Genomic DNA, 23,537 nt, shown 5'->3' with positions numbered 1-23,537 from the left:
TTTTTCCATATAATTTAAAGTACAAGACTGAAATAGTTTTTGTAAATGGTAAAATGTCATTAAAACACAAATAATTACTCGAAAATTATTGCTAGATTTGAGAGACAGACAGTAGGTTTAAAAATTATTTTGAAGTCAGTTAAATGGATGGTCGAAGCTCCAAATTAGTTGCTTTTGATGAAGATTTACAACAAAACTTCTCCATTTAACACAGTTCCCAGCAATTACTTTAACTTTATTCCAGGATTAACCTTTTTAAATATTTTCAAAATTTTTTCTCAGATAATTAGTTTCAAAACATACCTACACAAAAAAATTTAAAGTTTTTTCATCTCAAATGTAGCACTAATTGCGATGGTAGTTTTATTCTACATTATGTGACAATCAGTGGCGTATCTGATAGACCCTCAGATGTAAAACGCTCAGATAAAAAGCATCATAAAGCATATTGTCATTATTCTGAATATTTCTGACGATTTTTGATACTTTCGATTTTAGGCAAAAATTTTCTAGGTAGATCCCTATTTAGGGTCTTCGTTTACCTAGGTTCTCCGATACGCCACTGTTGATATAGTTAAATATTTACACCTTGAAAACAATTTTTCAAGGGTAAAAAATGTTAACAATTTGTAAATATGTTTTTTTTTTATTAGAAATACTCAAATAATTAACAACATTAAAATTAATTAAAATTGTTTAAAAATCACGCTTAATTGGATGCAAATTAATGTAGATAGTTAACAAAATTTTTAAAGTAAATTTTAATTTTTGTTTAGTAGCACTTTTTAAATTTGCACAAAAACAAAAAAAAAATGTTTTTAGAAATTGAGTAAATTAAAATTTAAAATTTTATTATTCCATCATTTAAAAGTAGAATACCAACAATTGATTGCATTCTATGCTTCATATAGGCAACTTTAATAGCAAATAGGTAAAATATGTGCATAAAAAAATTTTTTGTAACAAATGTTATGCACGATAAAATAAATGTTATATGGACCAATTTCTAAAAATATTTTTATTATTTTTCAATGTTTATGCTAAACCTGTATCCTTGTTTGAAATTTTACAAAAATAAAAATGTGTGTAAATACCTGTGATACAAAATTAACATGAACAAAAGAACAAATTTGCCATATATTTAATATGTTAGAAAAAGACAAAACAAGCACATTTTAACCAGTATTATATATATATATTTTTTTAAATCACTTAATTTTTATTATAATTTTATTGTTAATTAATTATTGTAAATACATAATAAAAGTTCTTAAATTACGTTCAATTTATTAAAGAATTCCTCTTTTCAATTTTTTCAGATATTTAAAAATATTCAATTTTGTAAAGAAACCACAGAGGCAAATTATCCTTAAGGCAAATTAGGAACGTGCCTAGAGGTTCGATGATACAAAGGGAGATCCGGCTAGTAGCTGAACTTGCTAACGCGTCTTGACTTGCTTTGACTATATCCCAGTAATGGCAGTGAGAATCGGCAACCTCCCAGGATCCAGGCAGCGGCAGTATGAACAAAAAAAGTAATGGGACGGTAAATTTATCACACTGTCGCTTGGATAAGAACGAAGTAACCAACTCCACCCACATCACAAAATGAATTCTATATTCAGATGTAGTTTAACAAATAGATAAAGATTATACGTAATGATGTGGGTGGCCTCTGTTATAGACATGGTCTGAGAAACGGAGGTCAAACCCCATTATTATTATTGTTATTATTATTACAAAGGGCGTGTGCGCGGAAGTTTTTAACAATAAAAAAATAATTGGCTTTAATAATTATTAATGTTATCAAGTAGTCATAGTGTCTGACAAATTCCCTGCTGTGTTTTTCCAGACCGATAGCTTAAATATCACGTTATCATGCTCATTTTAAAACGCAGGAAGCCAAAAGGAAGCCACTCACGAAGTTTCATCCTCATGAATTAATCATTTAACAAAGCATCCTTTCTGTCTCCCAGTCTATAATACACTCATATTTAATATTTATTTTTTCAAAGTCTTTAAAAATAACTCATACAATCGAACTTGGATAAATTCTTCTCATATGGAAGTCTTCAAGAAATGGGTTCCTTTTAAAATAGAACTTTACTTTTAGCGCTTTCAGTTTCAAAGCCACTCCCAAAACGAGAATAGAATTAGACAGTCATTAATTAGGACCTCGTTTATTACCTACTTTTCATTTAAAAAAAATGTGAGCCGTCACGGGACGCCTGGCAGATGTGAAACATCGACAATATTTTGTAAAAGTAATATGCAGAAAAGAACAGATTGTGATAGGAACTAAATATGTCATAATGATAAAATAAAATATTACGATTTTATTTCCAGATAACGATGACTATTTATTTTCATTAAATACAAAAATTTACGAATTTATTTCAAATCGTGACTACTTAATTCGTTTAATCAGTGACTTCGGTAGTAGTTATATTCGATGTTGCCTCTCAGGACGGTATTACTGTGACAATTGGTCGATGGTAACTGAAGTATGTTACAAAAGTATTGGACACAACATTATCAAGATATCTAATAAATACAGCATCTATTGTATACACACTACTGCCTGTCTACACACTACTGCATATAGACTGTATATATATACCATCATATAGCTACTACTACTGTCTACACACTACTGCATATAGACTGTATATATATACCATCATATAGCGTGACGACGCGTCTCCACGTCAGAAATCGGTTTTACGTGGGGCTATAGATGTTTTACATCAAAAACTCATTTCCTTGGAACTATTTTTAGAGAATTGCCTACATACAGCGTCCGACAAACAAATAGAATTTTTTTGTTTTTAGTTTCGAATTAATCAGTTTTTAGTTTGAAACGCAAAGCTGCAGATTTTGGGAAAAGGTAATAATAAAATTAATAACAAAACCTTCAGCTTTGATATCAAAAACAGTTCAATCAAAGATATTGTTACTATTATTTTATCTATGAGTTCAATAAAATGATTTTATTTTATTTTATAGGCAACTTTCAACACGTAAAATTACAACTGTTGCATAACCTATTCAAATATGTGAACCATTTCAACAATGTTTGATATGAACTTACTGTTTGACAACAAAAAAAAGAATATGTCTATGAAAAAACAACAATATTTTTCTCTTGAAATGAAGCATATATATAAAAATAATAATAATGGCGTTTTTTAATTAACGCTTTTATATCGAAATATGGATATGTCAATCATACCATGAATAACTGAAAAAGTGAAACGTAATTTCGGCACTTTCTCCATTACTTTCACAATAAAGTGAAATAAATAAAAATACTTCTTAATGAAATATAATAAAAACACGAAAAATTTAAATTAAAAAATATAAAAAAAACATAAAGGTGTAATTAAGGAATACCCAAATCGCTACACCAATCAGAAATTAGAACACCATTTATGAAAGAAATCGACGATATTATACGTATATAGTATATACTACCAGTTTCGTGTTTATCGCAATTTTACTTGACAATTTTACCTTTTTATACATACATTTTCAAATGTTTAATAATAACCAAATCGAAGGAATAACTTTTGTATTGATTTTATATACATTTTTGTACAGGTACAATGTGTCCAATTTTTATCATTGCGATAAAAAAGTGTATTCATAATTCTGAGATTTACTTACTACTTCCGAAAAAATGTATATTCTTCAGTAATTCTGCTCTGACTATGAATTCGTTAAAATTGAATTTCACATTTTGCCCAATGCCAAATTATTTTTACCAAATTAGTGACGAATAACATATTCACTGATAAGAACCAAAAATCAGGATAATATTTACTTATTTAATCCTTACTTATATTATATATGCGATAGTAGCTCTGTCTGTCTGTCTGTCTGCCTGTATGTATGTTACGCAATCACACCTAAACTACTAAACCGATTTAAAATGAAATTTAGTACAGAGATAGCCTAAGCCCTGAGGAAAGACATAAGTTAATTTTTAATGCGAAAAATTGCTGTAATGGATTGAAATAGCAGTTGAAATGGTTGTGCTTCAAAAACTAAAAAAAGATCTGTATCGATGAAGCTCAAATTTTGACATGATATACAACCAGCTTCAAGGATTGTTTTTATCTATTTTTAACCTTCGGTGGGTAAAAAGGTGAGGCGTGAAGTGGGATGAACAATCGAATATTTTCAAATATACCCAAGTGGCGTATCAAATAAAAGAGCATGGCGTGTACATTCCAAAACTGTAACCCCGGTGCAAGGGGATATGGAGTGGGGATGATCGATAGAATATTTTCATGAAAGTCAGTGCAGTCGTTTAAAAGTTGTGAACACTTTTATGGGGGGTATTAGATATTTCTCATCAATTTCTACGCAACCATAATGCCCCACTGTGAAGCGTGGCAGGCTACAGCTAGCGCTTTTGCCCTATTTGGCTTCCACACTAAAATAAAAGGTGACGGCATATGAAGTGAAGGTTATAGCACAATAATCTTTGTATTTAAAATTGAAGTTGCCCAGCGAAGCGGGTAGTTCACAGCTAGTATTTAATATAGCCGAAATACGAGTTCTTATTTATTATAATTATTCTTTAATATCTACATTAAAATTATGAATAGGAAACATTTCATTTTTTGTTTGTAATGGATAAACTCAATAACTACTACCGGACCGATTTTAATTTTTAAGATATATTTCACCAATATAAATCTACATTATCAGCAAGTAACTTGAGCGAGTAATAATTTTGCACCAAAAAACCAAAACCTATGGAATTCCTTGTTTTATAAAGTTGAAATTTTCCAGAAAATATTTGATAGTATATTGTTGTAGCGAGCTTTAGATTTCCCTTAATTTTTAGCTGGAAAGTTAATTGGTGTCTGAAATCACGCAGAGAACATTTGGAAACCAACTAACAAACAACTAAAACCTTAAAAATGGACACACAATACCCAACAACCGATGTATATGTATATTATCTATGGTTAGCATTATTTATAGTCATATAAGGTAGAATGTAGGTCAACAATGAAATACCATATGTGAATTTTATATAAAATGAAAACTAGCAAAAATGTGATATCACCACTATACAATACAAAATGTTACAATCAAACACAAATATACGACAAAAATCTATAATACGACAACTCTACTGCAGAAAAGATCAACTAAAATATAAAAATTATTTATTTAAAACCGTTTCATAATAATTATTCAAAATGATATATTTAAAAAATTAAAATAAATTTACAGTGTTTTGTTTTTTATTGTTAAAAATGTTAAAATAAATGTATAGTGTTTTGTTTTAAAAACAAAAGAATATTGTTAAAAATGTTAAAATTTAAAATAGTGTAGTTTTAACAAATAAAACAAAAGAATGAATAAAAATACAAATAATAATTATTGTATAACATTTTTATTTCATCGATGGTCAACAACAGTTTCGTTAATATGTTATGTATGTTTTTTTGTAATTATATGGAGTTTAGCATTACCATTAAAATCCGATGATAATATACAACAGAATCTTGGTCAAACAATTGAACAAACAATACAAGATTATAAATTAAAAAAGCATAATTTAAATCCAAGTTTAAATTCAAAACAAATTTATTCAAATGAAATACCACAAGATATACGAACTGATTATGATAAAAATAAGGATGTTAATGTTATTTTAGAGGATGCATTTAAAAGGTATTATTTTAACATTTTTTCTATACTTATATTTTTTTAATTGTTGGCATCTTGATATGGAAAAAACTGAGTTAGACCCGATAAAATCCATCATTGAGCATGAATAACTTTCGCAAGGTAAATTTTTGCAAGATCTCGTTTAAGAAATAACCTGAACGTGAAATTGCGAGTTGCTGATGAGTAACCCGGTAGGGTATTGTTCAAACTAATTTCTTTTAAACAAATAAATAATACTAGCTCGACCCGTGGGCAACAACAGAGAGCAACATTTTTTTTCTACCTATTTCATTACTATTAGAGAAACTGAGATAGGTAGAAGAGTCATATACTCGTCTCGCTTCCTCCTCTATGAGCAATGCAGACTCGGATAAAGAGCCGTGAGAAATTCCGCTCCCTTAGTTACTGCTTAATAGTATTAGTGCCTAGAGTATTAGGAGAAACTCTATAAAAATTAACATGTTTGCCTAATAAATTATTTAAATTAATGTTTTTTTTTTGTTCAAATTATTTCTTTGCGTGTTTTTCCTAAGCGGTACATTTTTAGACCTAGACATAATAACGTCAAACCTAAACATAATAAGCTTGAAAATAAGGGGTGAATAGTGGAATTTGATGAAGGAATGACGAAGATAAGGGTAGGGCAGAAAAAACTTGCTAAAGTAATAATATATAAGATTGACAGAATCGCTTTATCATACAACTAGCTGGGAACTACCCGCTTTGCTGGGCAACATCCCCACTTGCACCCCTCCCTCCACATTTCCTTGCGTTGGATAACAGTTTTGTAATGTATACGTCATGCTCTTTTATTTGATACCCCACTTAGGTATATTTGTAAATATTCGATATTTCCTTCCCACTTTCTCGCTACACCTTTCTATCCTCCGAAGGTTAAAAAAATTTCTAAATGTAATTTAAAACATTCTGACCAAGTTTTGAACTATTAAAAGCCATAATTGAAAAATATGAATTTTTTATTCATGAACACCCCCGCAACCCCCCTTGTGGGTGGAATTTCGTAAAATCCGTTCTTAGCTGACCTCTACTTGGCAAAAGGAATATTCCTGCCAAATTTCAAGTCTCTAGGTCTTATAGTTCCAGAGATATCGTGATGAGTGACTATATCTATAGAAAGTCTCCTATATATTTATAAGAAGATTGGGGTCAAATTTAACAAAAAATGTTCTTAGACATTTTTCTCTAAGCTCTCCAGTTTTCGAATAACAAATTTGTAAAATTTGAAAAAACGCGATTTTTACGATTTTCATCCCTCAAAAAGTGTATGAAAAAATTAGAATTTTAATATGTGTAAAATTTTTATTTGTAGTGTAAAGCTTACTCAACAATATTCCGCAAAAATTTTAGCCTAGTTGAATTTTAAGTGCTTGATTGTTAATTGTTAAGAGAGCGCGCGAAAAACCATCTAAAAATTACGGTTTTCTGTTCTATACATGCTAGAAAGATGAGATTTTCACCAATGGACTCGAAAAAAATCAAATTAACAGAAAAGGTTGAAAAAATTTGACTTTATTCGAATCGATTGGTAACAATTAACAATCAAGCACTCAAAATGCAAATAGGCCAATTGTACGCATTTTTTACTCGAAAACTGGAGAAAACTGTCTAAGAATATTTTTAGTTAATTTTGACCACATTTATAAAATAAAATTTTTATCGTAGTGATTCGGTCAATATTAATCAGTTTAAACAATTTCTTATCTGGTACATTTTTTAAACAGGATCCTGGAAAAATTTTCCATGAGAAAATTATTCATACTTAATGACGGATTTTACCGGATCTAAGTAGGGAACGAACCCACAGCCTCGATTGCCGGGCCAAAATTTACACCAAATAATTTTGTTAATAGTTTCTAATCTGTAGTATAAAATAATGTACTCATAGTTTCTAATCTTTAGTATAAAATGATAATAATATGTTTACTTAATAAGTAACTTGAAAAAAAGCGGAATTTTTTCTATTTTTCCTAAGGGCAGCAGTCAAGGTATGCCTAACCTTGCTTACCAGTAAGTAAATTCCACAAAGAGACATTTGATAAAACAAAGAAATTGAAAGTAATGTATGACACTCTTTAACTTTCCCTGTATGTAGATTTATGTAATTACAGCCGTGTACATAAAACCAGTTCCAATGAATGAACACCCAAATGACAAAGTCCATGCCCTATTAATTTTGAAAAGCAGTGTAACGGCGAATATTTAAAAATTTGGCACACAGAACTTTTCTTAGATATAGAGCATAAAGTACTTATTTTATACTAGAAGATATCGAGAACTTATTATATTTAAAACATAGAAGGTTACGACGGCAACCTTAACAACAACCTCTGTCTTCAAAACTTAAATTCACTAATGTCATATATGAAAATACCCTTACAATTCAGGACACGACCTTGAAAAACATCCTCTCAAACATTTATCTTTAATAAATCATTAGACAAAAACTAGTGTGGAGAGGGTAGTAGGAAAAAAGGCGCCTATCTAGTCGTTGCGTACTTTGTACTGCGCATCAGGCTGTCTTTTGTTTTCAATCAATTGAACAATTTCAATTGTTTTCAATCACTTAGATAGGGCACCTTTAATTCAACCACGGGCGCTTATAGCTCGGCATAGGAGGCTTCATGTAGTTCATATATATGTTCTTGCCATTGGGTCTAGTGTCAATGTAAAATTTTCGCATCATGCAAGAGTTTTATTTCACGAGTTTCCATGATAATGAGACACTACTTTATTAATATAATTTTATGGATGGGCATACTAGTCTATGGATTGTATATTTGATTTTACATTGAAATTTAATACTATTTTCTATAAGTTATTATGATAATTTAAACATTTTAAAAATAGTATTAATGCAAATTAATATTGTCTTTTATATTTACAATTTCTATTCCAACAAGTTTAATTAATTGTTAATATAATTCAATAAACAGAACGAGAGCTATCGTGGGACACCCGGTAAGAACTATATTCCGATCGTATCTTCGTATATTATAAATGTAGCGCCTATTTTTTTAATTTACAAAATATTTTTCTGGAAATTTAATGTATTCATTTTAAAAGTCAAATACTTCTTTTATTCTTTCAAGAATTTAATTTATAGCAACTTTTACTTTTCACTGTATGAATTAATTGTAATATTAGTTTAAAAAAGACGTAGTTCTGATTTAGTAGTCAAACTAATATCTGCGTACCCGCATTTGGTTTGATCATGATATTTATTATGACATAACATAAAATTTCTTTGTACTAACTTTAAATTATCTCTATTATCTTTAACTTCTGACAACTCACTTCCACCGATAGCTTACTCATTTCCACATTTTTTTAATGAAAAAACATAAAATTTTGATAAAAATACAAATTGACAAATTATAAAAATATTTTTGCATATTCTCAAAATTTATGCCAAGCTGAATCGTTTAAAAAAGTATTAGTTTCCTTGGTCACCTAAGTGAAAATGGTCGATTTCGATTTTTGGTGTATTTTTTATGTTGTTGTACTTTTTATTGATTTTACCTCCCAATCAGCAAGCAAATCAGAACGATAACGTGCAATAAGGAGCATAGTTCTAATTTTTATTTGACATTTACTGAACCAATAGCATGTAAACAATTGAAAAATAGTCATATTTTAAATAAAACGAATGGTTTATTGTACCCTCCACCTACTATGCACACACAGAATACACTACATTTAAAAAATGTTTAAACTGGCCCTAAATTCGGTTTCGAATTAGAAGCACCAAAGTTCTTACAATAATATTTTTGTTTTTTTTTTTTTTTTTTTTAGAGCGGATACAAATGGCGATGGACAATTAGATACAAATGAATTAGCAAAATGGATAAATTTTAAAATTAAACAACATATTGCAAAAGCAATACATAATAATTATGGTCTCTTTACAATTGTTGACGTAAATCCACGAAATGGTGTTGTCACTTGGGAAGAATATCATGCATACTTTTTAAAACAAAAAGGTCTTAGTAATCATTATGTAAAAAATCATGATGAAAAAAAACATGTTGGCTTACAAAGATCGTTAAAAGGTAATAAAAATTTTATTTTTTAGCCTTCGAAGAAGGCCCATATTTCACACATTATACACTTATACCAACATTTTTTCCAGTCTTCAAACGCATTTTTATAAACAGGATCAAATTTAGTGAATACAGGGATTTTCCAATGATATTTGTCGCGTTTTTAGGGGTTACATACGATTATAGCTCTATGAGTTATCGAAAAACAATTCTTCCATATTTCTGGTCAAATCTGACCAAATTAATATTATAATTCTAACCCAACCACAATAACGAACAAAATGCTAAAGCAACGTCTTGAATATCAACGGTTTAGCTAAATTTGCGGATTTTTTCCCTCCATTCTATTGATCTGTTTGTCTGTTAAACTCATAATGGCCTCCCCGTAGAGAAAAAGCAATCCAAAACCTCTACCGAGTAAGGCTTTCAAACTTAATAGCTCATAGTCGCCCCAACAAAGGCCGGAAAACTTAATAGTTCATCGCTACAGACTACATGATGTTACTTACAGTTATTACTTACTTCTCCTCTTCTTTGGGCCTCCCATTTCTGGTCTGATTAGTCCGGTGGATCTGTCATAGCTGACTCGTCACCAATTATGTTATTTATGTGTCATCTCCAATTATGAGATCACACTGTCGTCGCTATGATAACAACGAAGTAACCGACACCACCCACATCGTTAATAGTAAAAATCGTCACGTGCTACCAGTGTGTACAGATTTAATCATTTTTAGTAATTAAGGAAAGAACTACCAACTTACAATTTTAACGATAATCAGAAACTCAGAGGGTACTCAATATATAATTTTTTACAATTATTTCTAAAATGATAAACATTTTTGTAGAACAAATAATGAGGGATAAAGCATATTGGCGTGAAGCAGCACGCTTTGATCCAGATAGTTTAACACTAGATGAATTTTTAACATTTACCCATCCGGAATCAAGTGCATCAAATCAATTAGCGTTAGTTGATGAATTATATGAGAAATTTGATCGGGATGGTGATGAATTTTTAACAGAAGATGAATTTTCAACAACAAATATCAATGGTAATAAAAAATTAATCAACACAAATAAAAAATCAACGATAAAAAACAATTTAAATAACCGATTTACAGATGGTACATCACCATTACTACTATTCCACCAAAGCGAACTTGAACGTCGTAAAGAATTTCAAAATTCAATTGATTTAAACAAAGATGGTAAGGCGGATCGTAGAGAATTATTACGTTATGTGGCACCACAAAACCCCAGACGTAGTGAATTAGAAGCCCAAACATTAATATCATTGGCTGATATTGATCATAATGATGCATTAAATTTAAGTGAAGTGTTAGCACGTCCCGATTTATTTATGGCATCAAAAATGGTTGATACTGGACGAAGTTTTCATGATGAATTTTAGTTTTGTGGTTTTACACAAATTATTTTGACTCACTTCTAAGGTTAAATAGAAGAAACACCAATTATTTATTTTTAAAAGACGCAAAAATGGAGCCGTATGAGATTGGCTGCTTGGCAATAATTACCGGAAGTAGCGTTTTTGGCTAAGGAAATTCTGCCAATTTCTTATGTTTATTTATTTTTTGATATTTAAAAATTAACTGAATACATATCAGTTCTTTATGAAATCGTTTAAAGTCGAGTTAATAAACATCTTTTATCCTTATTTGCGCCACTGTGTAAGTGCTTTTTTTTAAATTAAAAATTTTCATTTATTGCCGAACAGAAAATATACAAGCTAGTGTTGACACTGGATTTATCAAATATCGTTATGTGCATAAAAAAAAACACCAACTGCACTATAAAAAAATATACTTCACATTTTTTATCTTACTAAAATTTTAAAAATTATCCTTGGCATGAGGGAATAAAAAACATACAAGAGAATATTATAACGCCATGAACAGCAGAATAGCAAACCTATGGCAGTTTCTATGCCCAAAAAGAAACAAATTCTTTAAAATAGTTAATAAATTACTATCTATCCTACCCAAAGAATAAATTTGATAGTTAGCAACGGGGCATAATCCTCAGGAAATTCCCACAATTAGTATCCCATTGAAACCATAAAACTTCTCTTTGGACAATGCTTTCTTGAAGATTTATTTTTGTGGACGGACTAAATTTGCTCTGTATATTCTCCTTGTAATGGGAGAGCCAGGCCAAAAAAAATCATTTGAGGATTGATTATAGTAGTTGTGTACACACACATACTGCGGTCAGGTAAGCGATTGGAAGAACAGGGGTCAGATATATGTTATCAAAACGGTTATGATTGCCGTTGGAAAATCCAACATTTACAAAAAAATATTTTATTTTCCACACTGCAGATAGAAAACAATACAAAATTTTGTAATTAGCATCTTTGAAATAAGATCATAGAATTATTAAAATAGTAGAAATAAGCAAAAATGCCATGGTTTGCAATTAAGTAAAATTATTTGGTTTTTTAAAACCACATTTTTTTAAATATCACATTTTAGGATACAAATCAAAAATTCAATTTTCAAAGCAATAGTTGCTCTTTTTAGAAAAACACAAAAATGATAAATCTTTCAAAAATACTTAAATCTTGTTATAAAATTATTTTCTTATCGTTCTTATACTAAATTATGGTAATTTTTAATATGATCTTTATAAAGCATGATTTAAGCGTTGCCTTTAATATTAAACTATGAGAAATCATAAATTTACATTAAAAAGATATTCTTCCAGATAGAAGGTTTCTAAAATTTTCTAATTAGACTTATGAGGTAATTGGCATTGCTTAATAATATTTACAAGAGAAAGCCATACTTCTGGATAACTTACATCTACAACATATATAAAAGACAAAATCATTGATCTACAATTAAAAAAAACCGTAAATGAAATTCTATAAATTATAGAAAGAAAGATACCTTTAATTAAAGTTTCCTTTTGGTATGGAATAAAAAGTAATTTTTTTTGTTTGTTAATTTTGATGTTAGATATTTATAATAGGATGATTCTCTTTTTGTGATAATTGCATAATAAGTACAGTTAATTGTGTTTTATATTAATTTTTTTATTGTTTTTTAATAAAAATAAACTAAATTGTTAGTAATTAAAAATTTGTTTTTTTTTTTTATGCAAACCTTATTTTTCTTCTACTATCAATTAAGATTAAAAAAGGTATTCAAAATCAATAAAATTACATAATATGTTGTCATCAAGTAACGAATATTCTAGAAATAAAGGTTAAACGAAGAGTACATCGAGGTAATCATTTTGACCCCTTAATTTTATGTGTATACAATACAGGATGTTTTTTTTAAATTGACATGTGCTTGCATCTCGAAAAATAATTTCGTCAAGACCCAATTGACCTATGTTGCTCATTTACGAACTTGACCTCAATTTTTACGTCCTGAGTACGCTGTAAAAATTTCATCTTGATCAATTTCATCTCTTTTCGTTTTTGAATTATCGTGTTGGCAGACAGACGGACAGACAACCGGAAATGGACTAATTAGGTGATTCTATGAGCACCCATACCAAAATTTTTTTCGTAGCATCAATATTTTTAAGCGTTACAAACTTGGGACTAAACTTAGTATACCTTGCATATTACATATCTGCATGGTATAAAAATGCAGGCTTCCGTTTTGATGGTAGTTTATATACTCATTTTATTGGACCAAAACAAAAACTTTCAAATTCTATGTAAAAATGAATTAAAACAAATATTATCAACATCTTAAATATTTTATTTTTCTTTAAAACGCTTATTTTACAATTGTGAATGACACAAAAATAAAAATTATACAACCAAAAGTAACAAAAAAAATAAAAATGGCGTGTAAGGTCGAAAAATCACGTATTTGAATTAAAATTTCTTTCGAATAGAAGGGAAACACATATTTAAAATATTATAATAAATAAGCCGGTAGATAATAACAGAAATTATGTAAAAAGGCACAAAATTTCGGTTAGTAGTTACCGGTTGCAAATGCTTAACAATTATTTCTATTCTTTAAAATTTATGTGCATCGATATAATGAGATATAATGATAATCACGAATATTTTGAAAATTTAAAAATATTTGTTCCACTTTTTTTAAAATATAATTTTAAATAAATATTTACAATCTAAAACGGTTATTCTCCATTAAAAAACTGTTCTTATATAATCATTCATAAAATTTGAACAAGTTTTGCAAAGGAAAAATTTCAGTAAATTATCAGTAAATTTCCAAATACAAACAAAATAACTTTTATTTATTTTATTTCTTCTTTCGATCGGCCGTACATTTCGGGCAGTACCATTTTCCTTTTGGTTTTGTTGTAAGACCAACACAAGCGAAATGGAACCATTCAATAGGACACTGAAAAACAAGTTAAAAAATGTTTTCAAAGAATTTGTGAATATTTTAAATTAGCTTTTGCCCGAACGCTTAGCTGAACGATTCCAAGGACACTTGGACCTTTACTGCTGATATTATCGGTGGTAATCGGAAAAAATAGACTGAAAATTTTATAGACCAGGAGTATTGTTGTAATTACGAGTTGATGAGATTGGGTTTGTCGATTATCGAGAAGTTGGTCGAGTTCTGAAGTATTTAGCCCTTTAGCCCTATTTTTTCCTAAATCCTTTATCAATATTTGTATAATAATTTAAAAACAATACTTACATCTGGATTATCACAACCAATCATTTCACCATATGATACTTGATGGCATAAACAGTATGTTGGCTCGTTGGGATCAACTGGCATATCTAATACATCACTAGGATGTGCAATACCTGCCAATCCAGGTAAAACAGCTGCCACTTCTAAATTACCACAAAATAAAAATTAGAAAATATTTTCAAATGATTTGCTTTTTTTAAAATTATAAAAAAAAAAATCATATCTCAGATGAATGATATGAAGAAAGTCATGCAATTAAAAATATTATTTCCATCTTCTAGTAAACGTCAGATTTGTTGAAATAACCAAGAGTTACGGTAAATACATTTCGAAGAAATAAATCACATGAAATTTTTGAAACATATGGAAAAGCATTGTCCTATTTCTATCACTTTGGTGTGAAGTATTTCGTAAAATCATATAATATTAATTAAGGGTTCCTGCTTCCTGTACAACGTAGTTACACAATATGAGCTTAAGGTACGTATACACTGTAGCTAGAGTTGATCTAGCTAGATTCAAGAGCCACGTTTACTATTAAACGAACTTCTGTATTTGTTATACAGCTGGATCTTACAGGCTCTCTAACTCTAGCCTTTACGAAAATTTCTATAAATGTCAGACGGCGGATTACCTACCTTGTGGAGTATCGGACAATATACTTTGATTTTTGCATTTTTTTTTCAATTAAAAAGGTCTCCGAAGCAGCTGTACTAGCATTCGAGAGGTCAAAACTCTATGACCTTAAAACTAGCGGCAACAACACAAAGGAAGCCAAGGCAAAACTGGGCGAAAACGGTGGAAAAGTAGAAAGAAAGGTGGACCACGAGTGACAAGGACAGATGGACAAAACTGCCGCCCTTGCCCGAACATCAAAGTTTGGATCACCCGGAATCAAGCGGAGACAGACTTTTTCCTGACACAAATGTTGACTGTCCATGGCCAATTCAACGCGTAGCTTCATAAATTTGTTTGCTTCAAGCGTAGCTTCATGGGGGTGTGGTCTCCACCACACCCCCATGTGCAAATACTGCCAGTACCAAACAGACGACGCTGAGCCAATACCGAAGGGACTATAGGAACATGCTCAAACGTGAAGAAAACGGGTTGGAAATCGCAGCTTAATCTCAGCGCGCAAGATAAAATCTTAGAAAGAGATTCGTGCCCAGTCGTCCCCGCACTTGCAGATTGCAGAGGAGGTTTTTAGTCGGTATGACGTTTTTCGAATCCGACATAAAAGGTATAACATCTAGTCCACCCCTGATGATATATGAGTATTTTTCCCACTATACACAAAAAAAAAGTGTACAGATTACCTTAACTCTTGATTATTCAAAAATAAAAGTCAAAGCAATAAATAAATACAAAAATGTTAAATGTTAAATTATACCATTAAACCGATGCTATTTTAAAATAAATATTATTTTAAAATAAAAGAAAATGATTTTTAAAAAATCAATATGAGATGTAGTAATAATGATGAATATTATTATGCTGATAAAATCTATAAAGCAATGAATTATAAATGAGATGATCATGAATGAGACACGAACCCTCACCTGGATTGCCGACAACCGTTGTATTTGTACCACTTGCAGTTCCCGTTGTACCACTGCCCTTCTTTTGTTTCTTTTTCACATTTCGTACCGCACCACCAGAATCGTCTTCACTTGAATTACCAGAACGTTTCTTCTTTTCACCTTTGTTATCTTTTGTTTTCTTTCTTCCTTCTATAAATTTTGATATAAATTGTGATTTGGTTCTTTTCATATTCCATTTTTGTTTTTTAGCTTGCCAATTAAACATATGCATGCATGTGGATGAAGGAAAATTAAAGGAATTCAATCTTAGGAAGGATAATATTAGCAAGTAATTTTAAAAATAATATAATTGATACATTTATAACAGTCCGTATTCATAAACGACATAATTTTTTTATCAACTCTTAAAAATTTGTTATGGCTACGTTGCACAATAGGATATTCTACTATTTTTGAAAAAGTACTTCAAAATGTTGATTTTGCTAATAAAAAGCCACAAAAAATTTATTTCGGAAAAATACACACGCTTTCTTGTCAAAAACTTAAATTAAATTTTAAACCTTTTTTAAACTGTCAAAAACGCGGGCATCCAATAAATATAAATACTTATTATCTATGTATAAATTACACCCAGCTGCCTACACTGAACTAATTGATGGTCTATGGCTCATACCGATATGACATCACAGCTAGACTTGCCCACATTTAGATTACGTGAGTTACAGTTTAAAAATTACGATTTTTAATTTTTAAAAGTAAAATGTGCTTTTATGATTCGAAATCAGAATATTGAAGGATATTTTTACATAAATTTTAACTTTTTTCAAATTTCATAATTTATTTTTGACTAACGATAATACCCTATTCGTATTTCTTTAAAATCGCTTGACAATAGGGTACTTTCGGAAGTGAAAAATAAATTATGAAATTTGATAAAAATTAAAATTTATGTAGAAATATATAATTAAAAATTTTGATTTTGAGTCATAAAAGCACATGATTGTTTTATTATATTAAAATTAATATTCGTAATTTTTAATCTGTATATCACGTGACTTAAAACACAAGACACCATGATGTGACATCATTTAGACAAAAATAATATGCATTAATTACAAATTTATTGATGGCTTTCATAGTAATTGTAGTTTATGTTACCATCAACTTTATTTATACATATAATAATTACATACACGACTGTTATTTTTACCAATATTACGTCATCAAAATGGATATAAAGAAAGCGCGTTTATTTTGCCGAAATAGATTTTTTTTGTGGCTTTTTATTAAGAAAATCAACATTTTGAAGTACATAGAAGAATACCTTGTAGTGGTCACCAAGAAATTTAAAGAAAAAAACTAGATTTTCAAGCCCGTAAATGGTTATGAATACAAACTGTCTGTCTTATAAACCTGAAATGCACAATTAACTTACTCTTTGCATTACTCTCCTCTTGATTTCTACTATTTAGTGCTTTATCTTGAATTTCAGATTCAAATCGTGCTAAATCCGAATCTAATCGTCGTATATGTTTATCAACTAATTCATATGTTTGTATTGCTAATTGGACTTTATCATCACCATACTCCTTCAAAACAAAGAAAAAGGCTTAGCTTCGAAAAACTATTTATAAGTGTACACACAAGAAATTAACACGGAAGTAGATCCAGAAAATTTGATAAATCGTTTTCAATAACTTTTCATAAATTTTTTGATTCCTTAATTTAAAATTACTACACTAATTAGGGAGCAAGACTCGTACTCTTGCCGTTACGCCACCATGAATTAACGTTCGGCGTGTCAAGTGTTTTTTGATGAAATATATGAATATATTGCGGCTATAAGCTCCGATAAATAACCTTTCCTGACTATCTTTAACTTTGCCAAGCTCTTCTGTATTAGACAATCTTCAAGTACAAGAGGGCTCATTCTAAGGTAGATTTACATTCCTCAGACTCTGAAGCATCATTGTATTTGTTGTTACGAACGTTCTACCTTAACTATTTGAGATGATAGAAACGGAAATTTAAAAAAAAAATAAAGCTAAATCTCATACTTTTGCCTTATTAAATAAACTTTGTATATTTAATAATTTCTCCTTTTTCACATCTGCTGAAAGTGTTTTTAGTGTACGTAAATATTCATCTGATAATGAATCAATTTTTCGCATAACTTCTTGTGCTCTATAATCTAAATCCCGCATCAATTTAAAGTTTCTTTGTAATTCAATTGGTAAATGATCCAAACCTTAAACAAAAAAGAAAAAAACTTTTAGGTTATTTTTATTCGTATATAATCATAAACAAAACAATTTTGTGAATGAAAATTAGCACGTACTGTCTAAGTAATGTTCTAAATACAAGGCGGTAGTCATTTTATTGTATTTTAATTATAAATTATTTATTTACATTAATTTTAAATATTGATTTTTTTTAATAATAAATAGTTAAAACTTTTTACACAATAACAAATAAATAGACTTCTTGTATATCTACAAACAGACGCGCTCCTGCGCATTCGCATGAATGACATGAATGACGAAACATTACTACGACATATATTTTTCATAGATGTGTATATACAATATTAGATCGCAATAATGGCGCCATAATAAATAATATACATTGAAGATTGAAGCTATCTCTATGATTATATACCAACAAATGATTTTGACACTTAGATATGTCTAAAAAGAAAAACAACCAGACATAAAACGTCTCTAAATAGCTCTGGCTTTTTTTTATTTAGTATTTAATAAGTGATATTTCCTCCCTAGAACATACAGAAGTTATAGCAAACTTCTAATTTTAAGTTCCTATACATTTATTAGGAACTTTATAATTCAGTATGTCCAAGTGCACCACATCTTTTACAAACAGATGTATTAAGAAAATCTCTTAAAATTTTCGTATTTTGAAAACAAAACATTGCTAGATTTTAGGTAAAAGTTTTTTTTCTGTTTTTAAAATCATACCTTTTTTACTACGCAAGAAAGGTGGTATATGTATAATTCATTCTTCATAATCTATTTTTATTTTAAGAAAGTTTAATACCCTATATATGTGAAATATATATATCAAGGTATAATAATTTTAGATCCAAGTTATTATGGCTTAGAAATATTGATTATAGGAACAATATTAGTATATAGGTGTTCATAAAATCACCTAATTAGCCCATCTCCGTATATCTACCCACCTGTCCGTCCATCATCACGATAACTCAAAAACGAAAAGCAATATCAATCTGAAATTTTTATAGCATGCTAAGGATGCAAATAGTCAGTTTGAGTTCGTAAATGAACAGCATAGGTCAACAGTGTCTCGAGTTTGCAGGACGCATTTTGTAAACCGTAAGAGGCAGAGCAAAAGTTTAAAATAAAAATAAAAAACTTTTGTTTGTAACATTTTTTCGTAAATATCTTTGTTAACCGTGAGGGTGAAAATTAGGCTAAAACATAACTTTTCATTTTCTCCAAAACTATTCAAGATGGAAGGTTGAAAGATAGCTTCAATTAATAAGTCTATTGATTACAATTTCATACCAAATCTATCGGATAAAATGAAGGGGAGCAATTAGAAATTTTTTTCGAAATTTCGAAATGGAGGCCTAAATGTTACTATTTTATTTGACATAAATTTTTTTGTTTTTTTTTTTTAAAACTTATCTCGTCTATACAGGCTATTTTAACAATTAACTCTGTAGTCTGTATTAACAAGCTGTACTTTTGAATACGATAATCTCGAAACTAATGCTTTTGAAAAACAACTTCGCCATTTAATTGTAGTATAGTTGTACCAAATATTTTCCAGACTACAAAATGCTAGTTCAACGCTTAGTAATCGCTATTTTATTTAATGTGCTTTTAGTTTTTTAATTACTGAGATGAATGCACTCAGATTTAATAAACGGCTTGGTAGCTTTAAGCTAGCAATCTATCATCAAAACGCATCTCATTGAACAAAGAAATATTTCATTGAAATATTTCAGAAAGTTTCAAATGTAATACAAATATTTTTTTATGAATTGATAATACGATATTAATTATTGTTTATAAAATTGGTAAATACTTCTGTTTTTATTCAAGTACTTCAATAAATGCAATGTAAACTTACGATTTCAAATTAAACATTTATAAATAAATATTCAAAAAACTTTCTTTCAAAAGAAATGATTGAAGAAATGTACATAAAACAATAATATGGTTGTTTCCTTATTAATCTGGGTCAGAATTACTATAAAACCAAAAATATTATTTTACGCAGTAAAAAGAACAATACTTGTTTCAAATTTGTCATTTTGTAATTATTAATTATTGAATTTGGTAATAAAATTTTGAAAATAAATTAAATAAACTAATTGAATTAAAATAATAATAATAATTGCTCACTCTTTTGTAATTGTTCATTAAAATATGTATACATTTTATTTTGCATGATAAATATTCTGTTTTATTAAAGTTTTTTTCTAAGATGATTGTATTTAATAAGAAAAAACAAAAACAAAACAAACTTAAATAATTAAAAATCACGATTAATGTTTATAAATATATTTCATTATTGTCACAATAGTGCACATTGGAATTAATCGCATATATTATTTAGATTGGAAGTACGTGCAGATTGTAAAGTAAGATCTGTTATTTCCATTTTAATACCCCACCATGAGAGAGTTCCGTAATACTTAAATAAAATGTATTTTTATATATGCTATATAAATGATATATTCAAAACAATTATATAGTGGGGACTATTTGTTAATTGTAATCGGGCGGTTTAGAAACGACGTAAGTCTTTTTTCTTTTTAAAACAATGCCCATTGATTGTTGGTAAGGTTGCCTACTAGGTTATTTGATCTACATTAGCTTTAGAGGAGTTGGATAGCGTTGGATATCCTGCTAGAGTTTTCAACGCCGTGCGTTACCTCTGCATATTTTTGCTTTAAAGAATTGCTCTTCATCACCTAAATTAGTACCTATCGGCAAGATATAAAGAATTAAAGGAAGTTTATAACAAAAAAATATTGTGGTCGTGGAACCCCCGTTAGGAACGAAGATCTTACGAAGCTGTACAGGTAATAACATCTGTAGTGTCAATCAAGTAGGCAAGGTTCCAAGACGCACATAGGTATAGTACACGAATTTTGACATTTTTGTACTATTTACATTCAAAACTAGTTACGCATATTTATTCATTACTAGTTTTGGATATAAATAGTTCAAAAATGCAAAGTTCGTGTACTATAATAAATACAAATAATACAAAGTAAGATAACATATCTTTTAAAATTAATATTATAAATTTTTGTTGAACGAATATCATTAAATTTTAAACTATATTTTTACTTTTTCGTAGTAGTTATCGACTTTCGAGGTCCTTTAAAAATGCGTTTATGAAAAAACTTGATTCGTTCCGTTTTACATTTCAAGAATAAGTATTAATTTTTATATAGGCAACTTTTTTTACATGATTGTATAAAAATAGTGTATACTGCCATGAAGACAGCTAATAAATTTAGGTTTATGTGTGTGCAGTGAACAAAACACATTTGATAAAGTTCATCAGGAAAAAAACCATATTCAAGCATTTGTTTATGGACATCTGTTCAATCAAGGATATTAAACATTTACATTTAAAAAATATTGAAAACCGATTTTTGACACATATACTTTTACCTATGTAAAACAATCGAAGAAGGGGTTGATCACACAATTGGGCAGAATATACTTGGGGACAATATTTTAACAGGTATTGGAAAAGAGGAAAGTGTTGTCAAACCTTGAATTCCAATTATCCGCACTGAAATACCCTTTCAATTCAAACAAGTTCAATTTTAAATCAAGTTCAGTTTTTCAGTTACCATTAAAAAAGAGCAGGGGCAAACATTGCAAGTAGCAGGGGTACATTTGAAAAAGCAATGCTTTTCCCATGGCCTACTATATGTAGCCTGTTCGAGTGAGTCCAATGCCTAAAATCTTTATATATCTGCATCGGACGGAAGAACATATAATATAGGATACAGTACATTCTAGAATAATATTCTGTTTTGGGCTATTCTAAAGAGGAATTCATTTATTAAACTTTATATATATATATTAATTATTAAGCAATAAAAAAAATTATCATATTATTTTATTTACTTCTTTATTATTTTTACCAGTTAATTAAGGACAAAACGCGAGTGAAGTCGGGGATAAAAGCTATAATATATTTTCAAAAGTTTGAAAAAAATTATTAAATAAAATTTTATTACCATTCCCTCATTGTGCTTATTATTCAATTATACACAATTTCAAATGAAAGGAACATAGTTCCTACCGGGTGTCCCACGACACCCCTTTTTTTTTATTACAAATTTCAGATGAATAAAATTCTTCTCTCGTTTGAGTTCGTCAATGAAATTAATTAAGAAGTAATTGAAATTTTGGCGCAAATGCTTGATCACAATCTTCACACGTAAAACATTTTTTTCTAAGTTGGATTAAGCTAGCCAAAATTATCTGACCAAATATTAAACATATTCAATTATTTACAGAGAAAAAAAAAAAAACAAAAATAATACGAAATTTTTATTTAAAAACAAAATTTACATACATTTATACAATAAATATTTCCAATTTCGACTATAAATTTTAAACTATTTAAAAATTAGTATCAGACTTACTTTTGTTTAACAAAATTCTCCGTGATTCGTTAATCAAAATTTTTTTAATATTTTTTTTCCACAGCATATGCAATAACAATTACAGTTAAGTCTTACAAGTTGCTATGTAAAAAAAAAAAAAAATAATATATCCAGATTCATTGTTACGGTCATTGAATAAAATGGCAATTTCTGACACAGTAAAATCACGATAAGTTACAGTTCTATCGAAATTATAAAAAGCTTGACTTATAGAGCTTAAGTTTTTATGATCAGAAGATTTAATTAACTTAATAACTCAATGTGCTTGGTGGGCGTTTGTAAGATATTTATAGAAGAAATTATATTCTATGATCGAATTATCGGTCTTGAGTATTTTCAGTGCAGGAAATTTCAGGCCTTATGAAGAAAGAAATATAAAATTTATTTATTCATAGAGATTTCTACTTTATTGAGATTTTACTGCATAAGTTATTCAGCTGTAAAAAAGTAGCCTTAAAAATTCTGCTGCTACTTTGATTGAGTAAAATATTTTAGAAAAATTCACTTAGGGGTCAGTTCATAAAATACGCTATAATTTGCCTTCTTTATTTAATTTTTATATATAAATTTTAATTTATTCGAGTTTAAACCGAAGTGTTTGCGGAAAACTTTAGTAGGCAATCAAAACATAAATATAAGGGAAGATGGGGAACAGTGAAACAAAAAAAAAGGTTTTTTTTTTGCAAGCACTGATTAATAAAAAAATATTTGCCTCACTCAACAATATTCCCGCTTCAATTAAAATTTCGTGATCAGTTCAAAATGTATGTTTTACTGTGCCCCATTCATATCAAAACACTTTTGATATGAAACAAGACACGAATACTTTTCACTTTGGAAACCGGAATACCTTCACTTTCTATTTTTAATAAAAAAGAAAAAATAAAAGTAAGGA

At 29.0% G+C, this 23,537-nt stretch overlaps 2 protein-coding genes across 6 annotated transcripts; one reads left to right on the top strand and one right to left on the bottom strand.

Moving 5' to 3' along the window:
- The first annotated feature begins 5,603 nt into the window (after positions 1 to 5,603).
- On the top strand, positions 5,604 to 12,097 carry LOC123293188 (45 kDa calcium-binding protein-like). The gene is made up of 4 exons (XM_044873922.1): positions 5,604 to 5,694; positions 9,505 to 9,761; positions 10,601 to 10,807; positions 10,877 to 12,097. Exons 3-4 carry the CDS (start codon positions 10,609 to 10,611, stop codon positions 11,164 to 11,166), a joined length of 489 nt encoding a protein of 162 aa, XP_044729857.1. The 5' UTR covers positions 5,604 to 5,694; positions 9,505 to 9,761; positions 10,601 to 10,608; the 3' UTR covers positions 11,167 to 12,097.
- Positions 12,098 to 13,729: 1,632 nt separating this feature from the next.
- LOC123291932 (inhibitor of growth protein 5) lies at positions 13,730 to 20,405 on the bottom strand. 5 transcript variants are annotated; one of them, XM_044872394.1, is made up of 6 exons: positions 20,349 to 20,405; positions 18,015 to 18,205; positions 17,393 to 17,546; positions 15,970 to 16,146; positions 14,417 to 14,559; positions 13,730 to 14,110 (listed from the first exon to the last, which is right to left on the bottom strand). In XM_044872394.1, the coding sequence occupies exons 1-6, from the start codon at positions 20,392 to 20,394 to the stop codon at positions 14,009 to 14,011; spliced, it is 813 nt and encodes a 270-aa protein (XP_044728329.1). In that variant the 5' UTR covers positions 20,395 to 20,405; the 3' UTR covers positions 13,730 to 14,008. The 5 variants fall into 5 exon arrangements, with proteins under 5 accessions (XP_044728329.1, XP_044728331.1, XP_044728334.1 ...); XM_044872396.1 differs by having other exon boundaries at positions 15,976 to 16,146; XM_044872399.1 differs by lacking the exon at positions 20,349 to 20,405 and adding an exon at positions 18,296 to 18,423 and having other exon boundaries at positions 14,417 to 14,556; positions 15,964 to 16,146.
- Between the last annotated feature and the right edge of the window lie 3,132 nt (positions 20,406 to 23,537).

This window comes from Chrysoperla carnea, chromosome 2, assembly GCF_905475395.1.
Source record: "Chrysoperla carnea chromosome 2, inChrCarn1.1, whole genome shotgun sequence".
NCBI classification, from domain to species: domain Eukaryota; kingdom Metazoa; phylum Arthropoda; class Insecta; order Neuroptera; family Chrysopidae; genus Chrysoperla; species Chrysoperla carnea.
The sequence above is the reverse complement of the archived record's forward strand: the minus strand, read 5'-3'. Positions and strand labels throughout refer to the sequence as shown.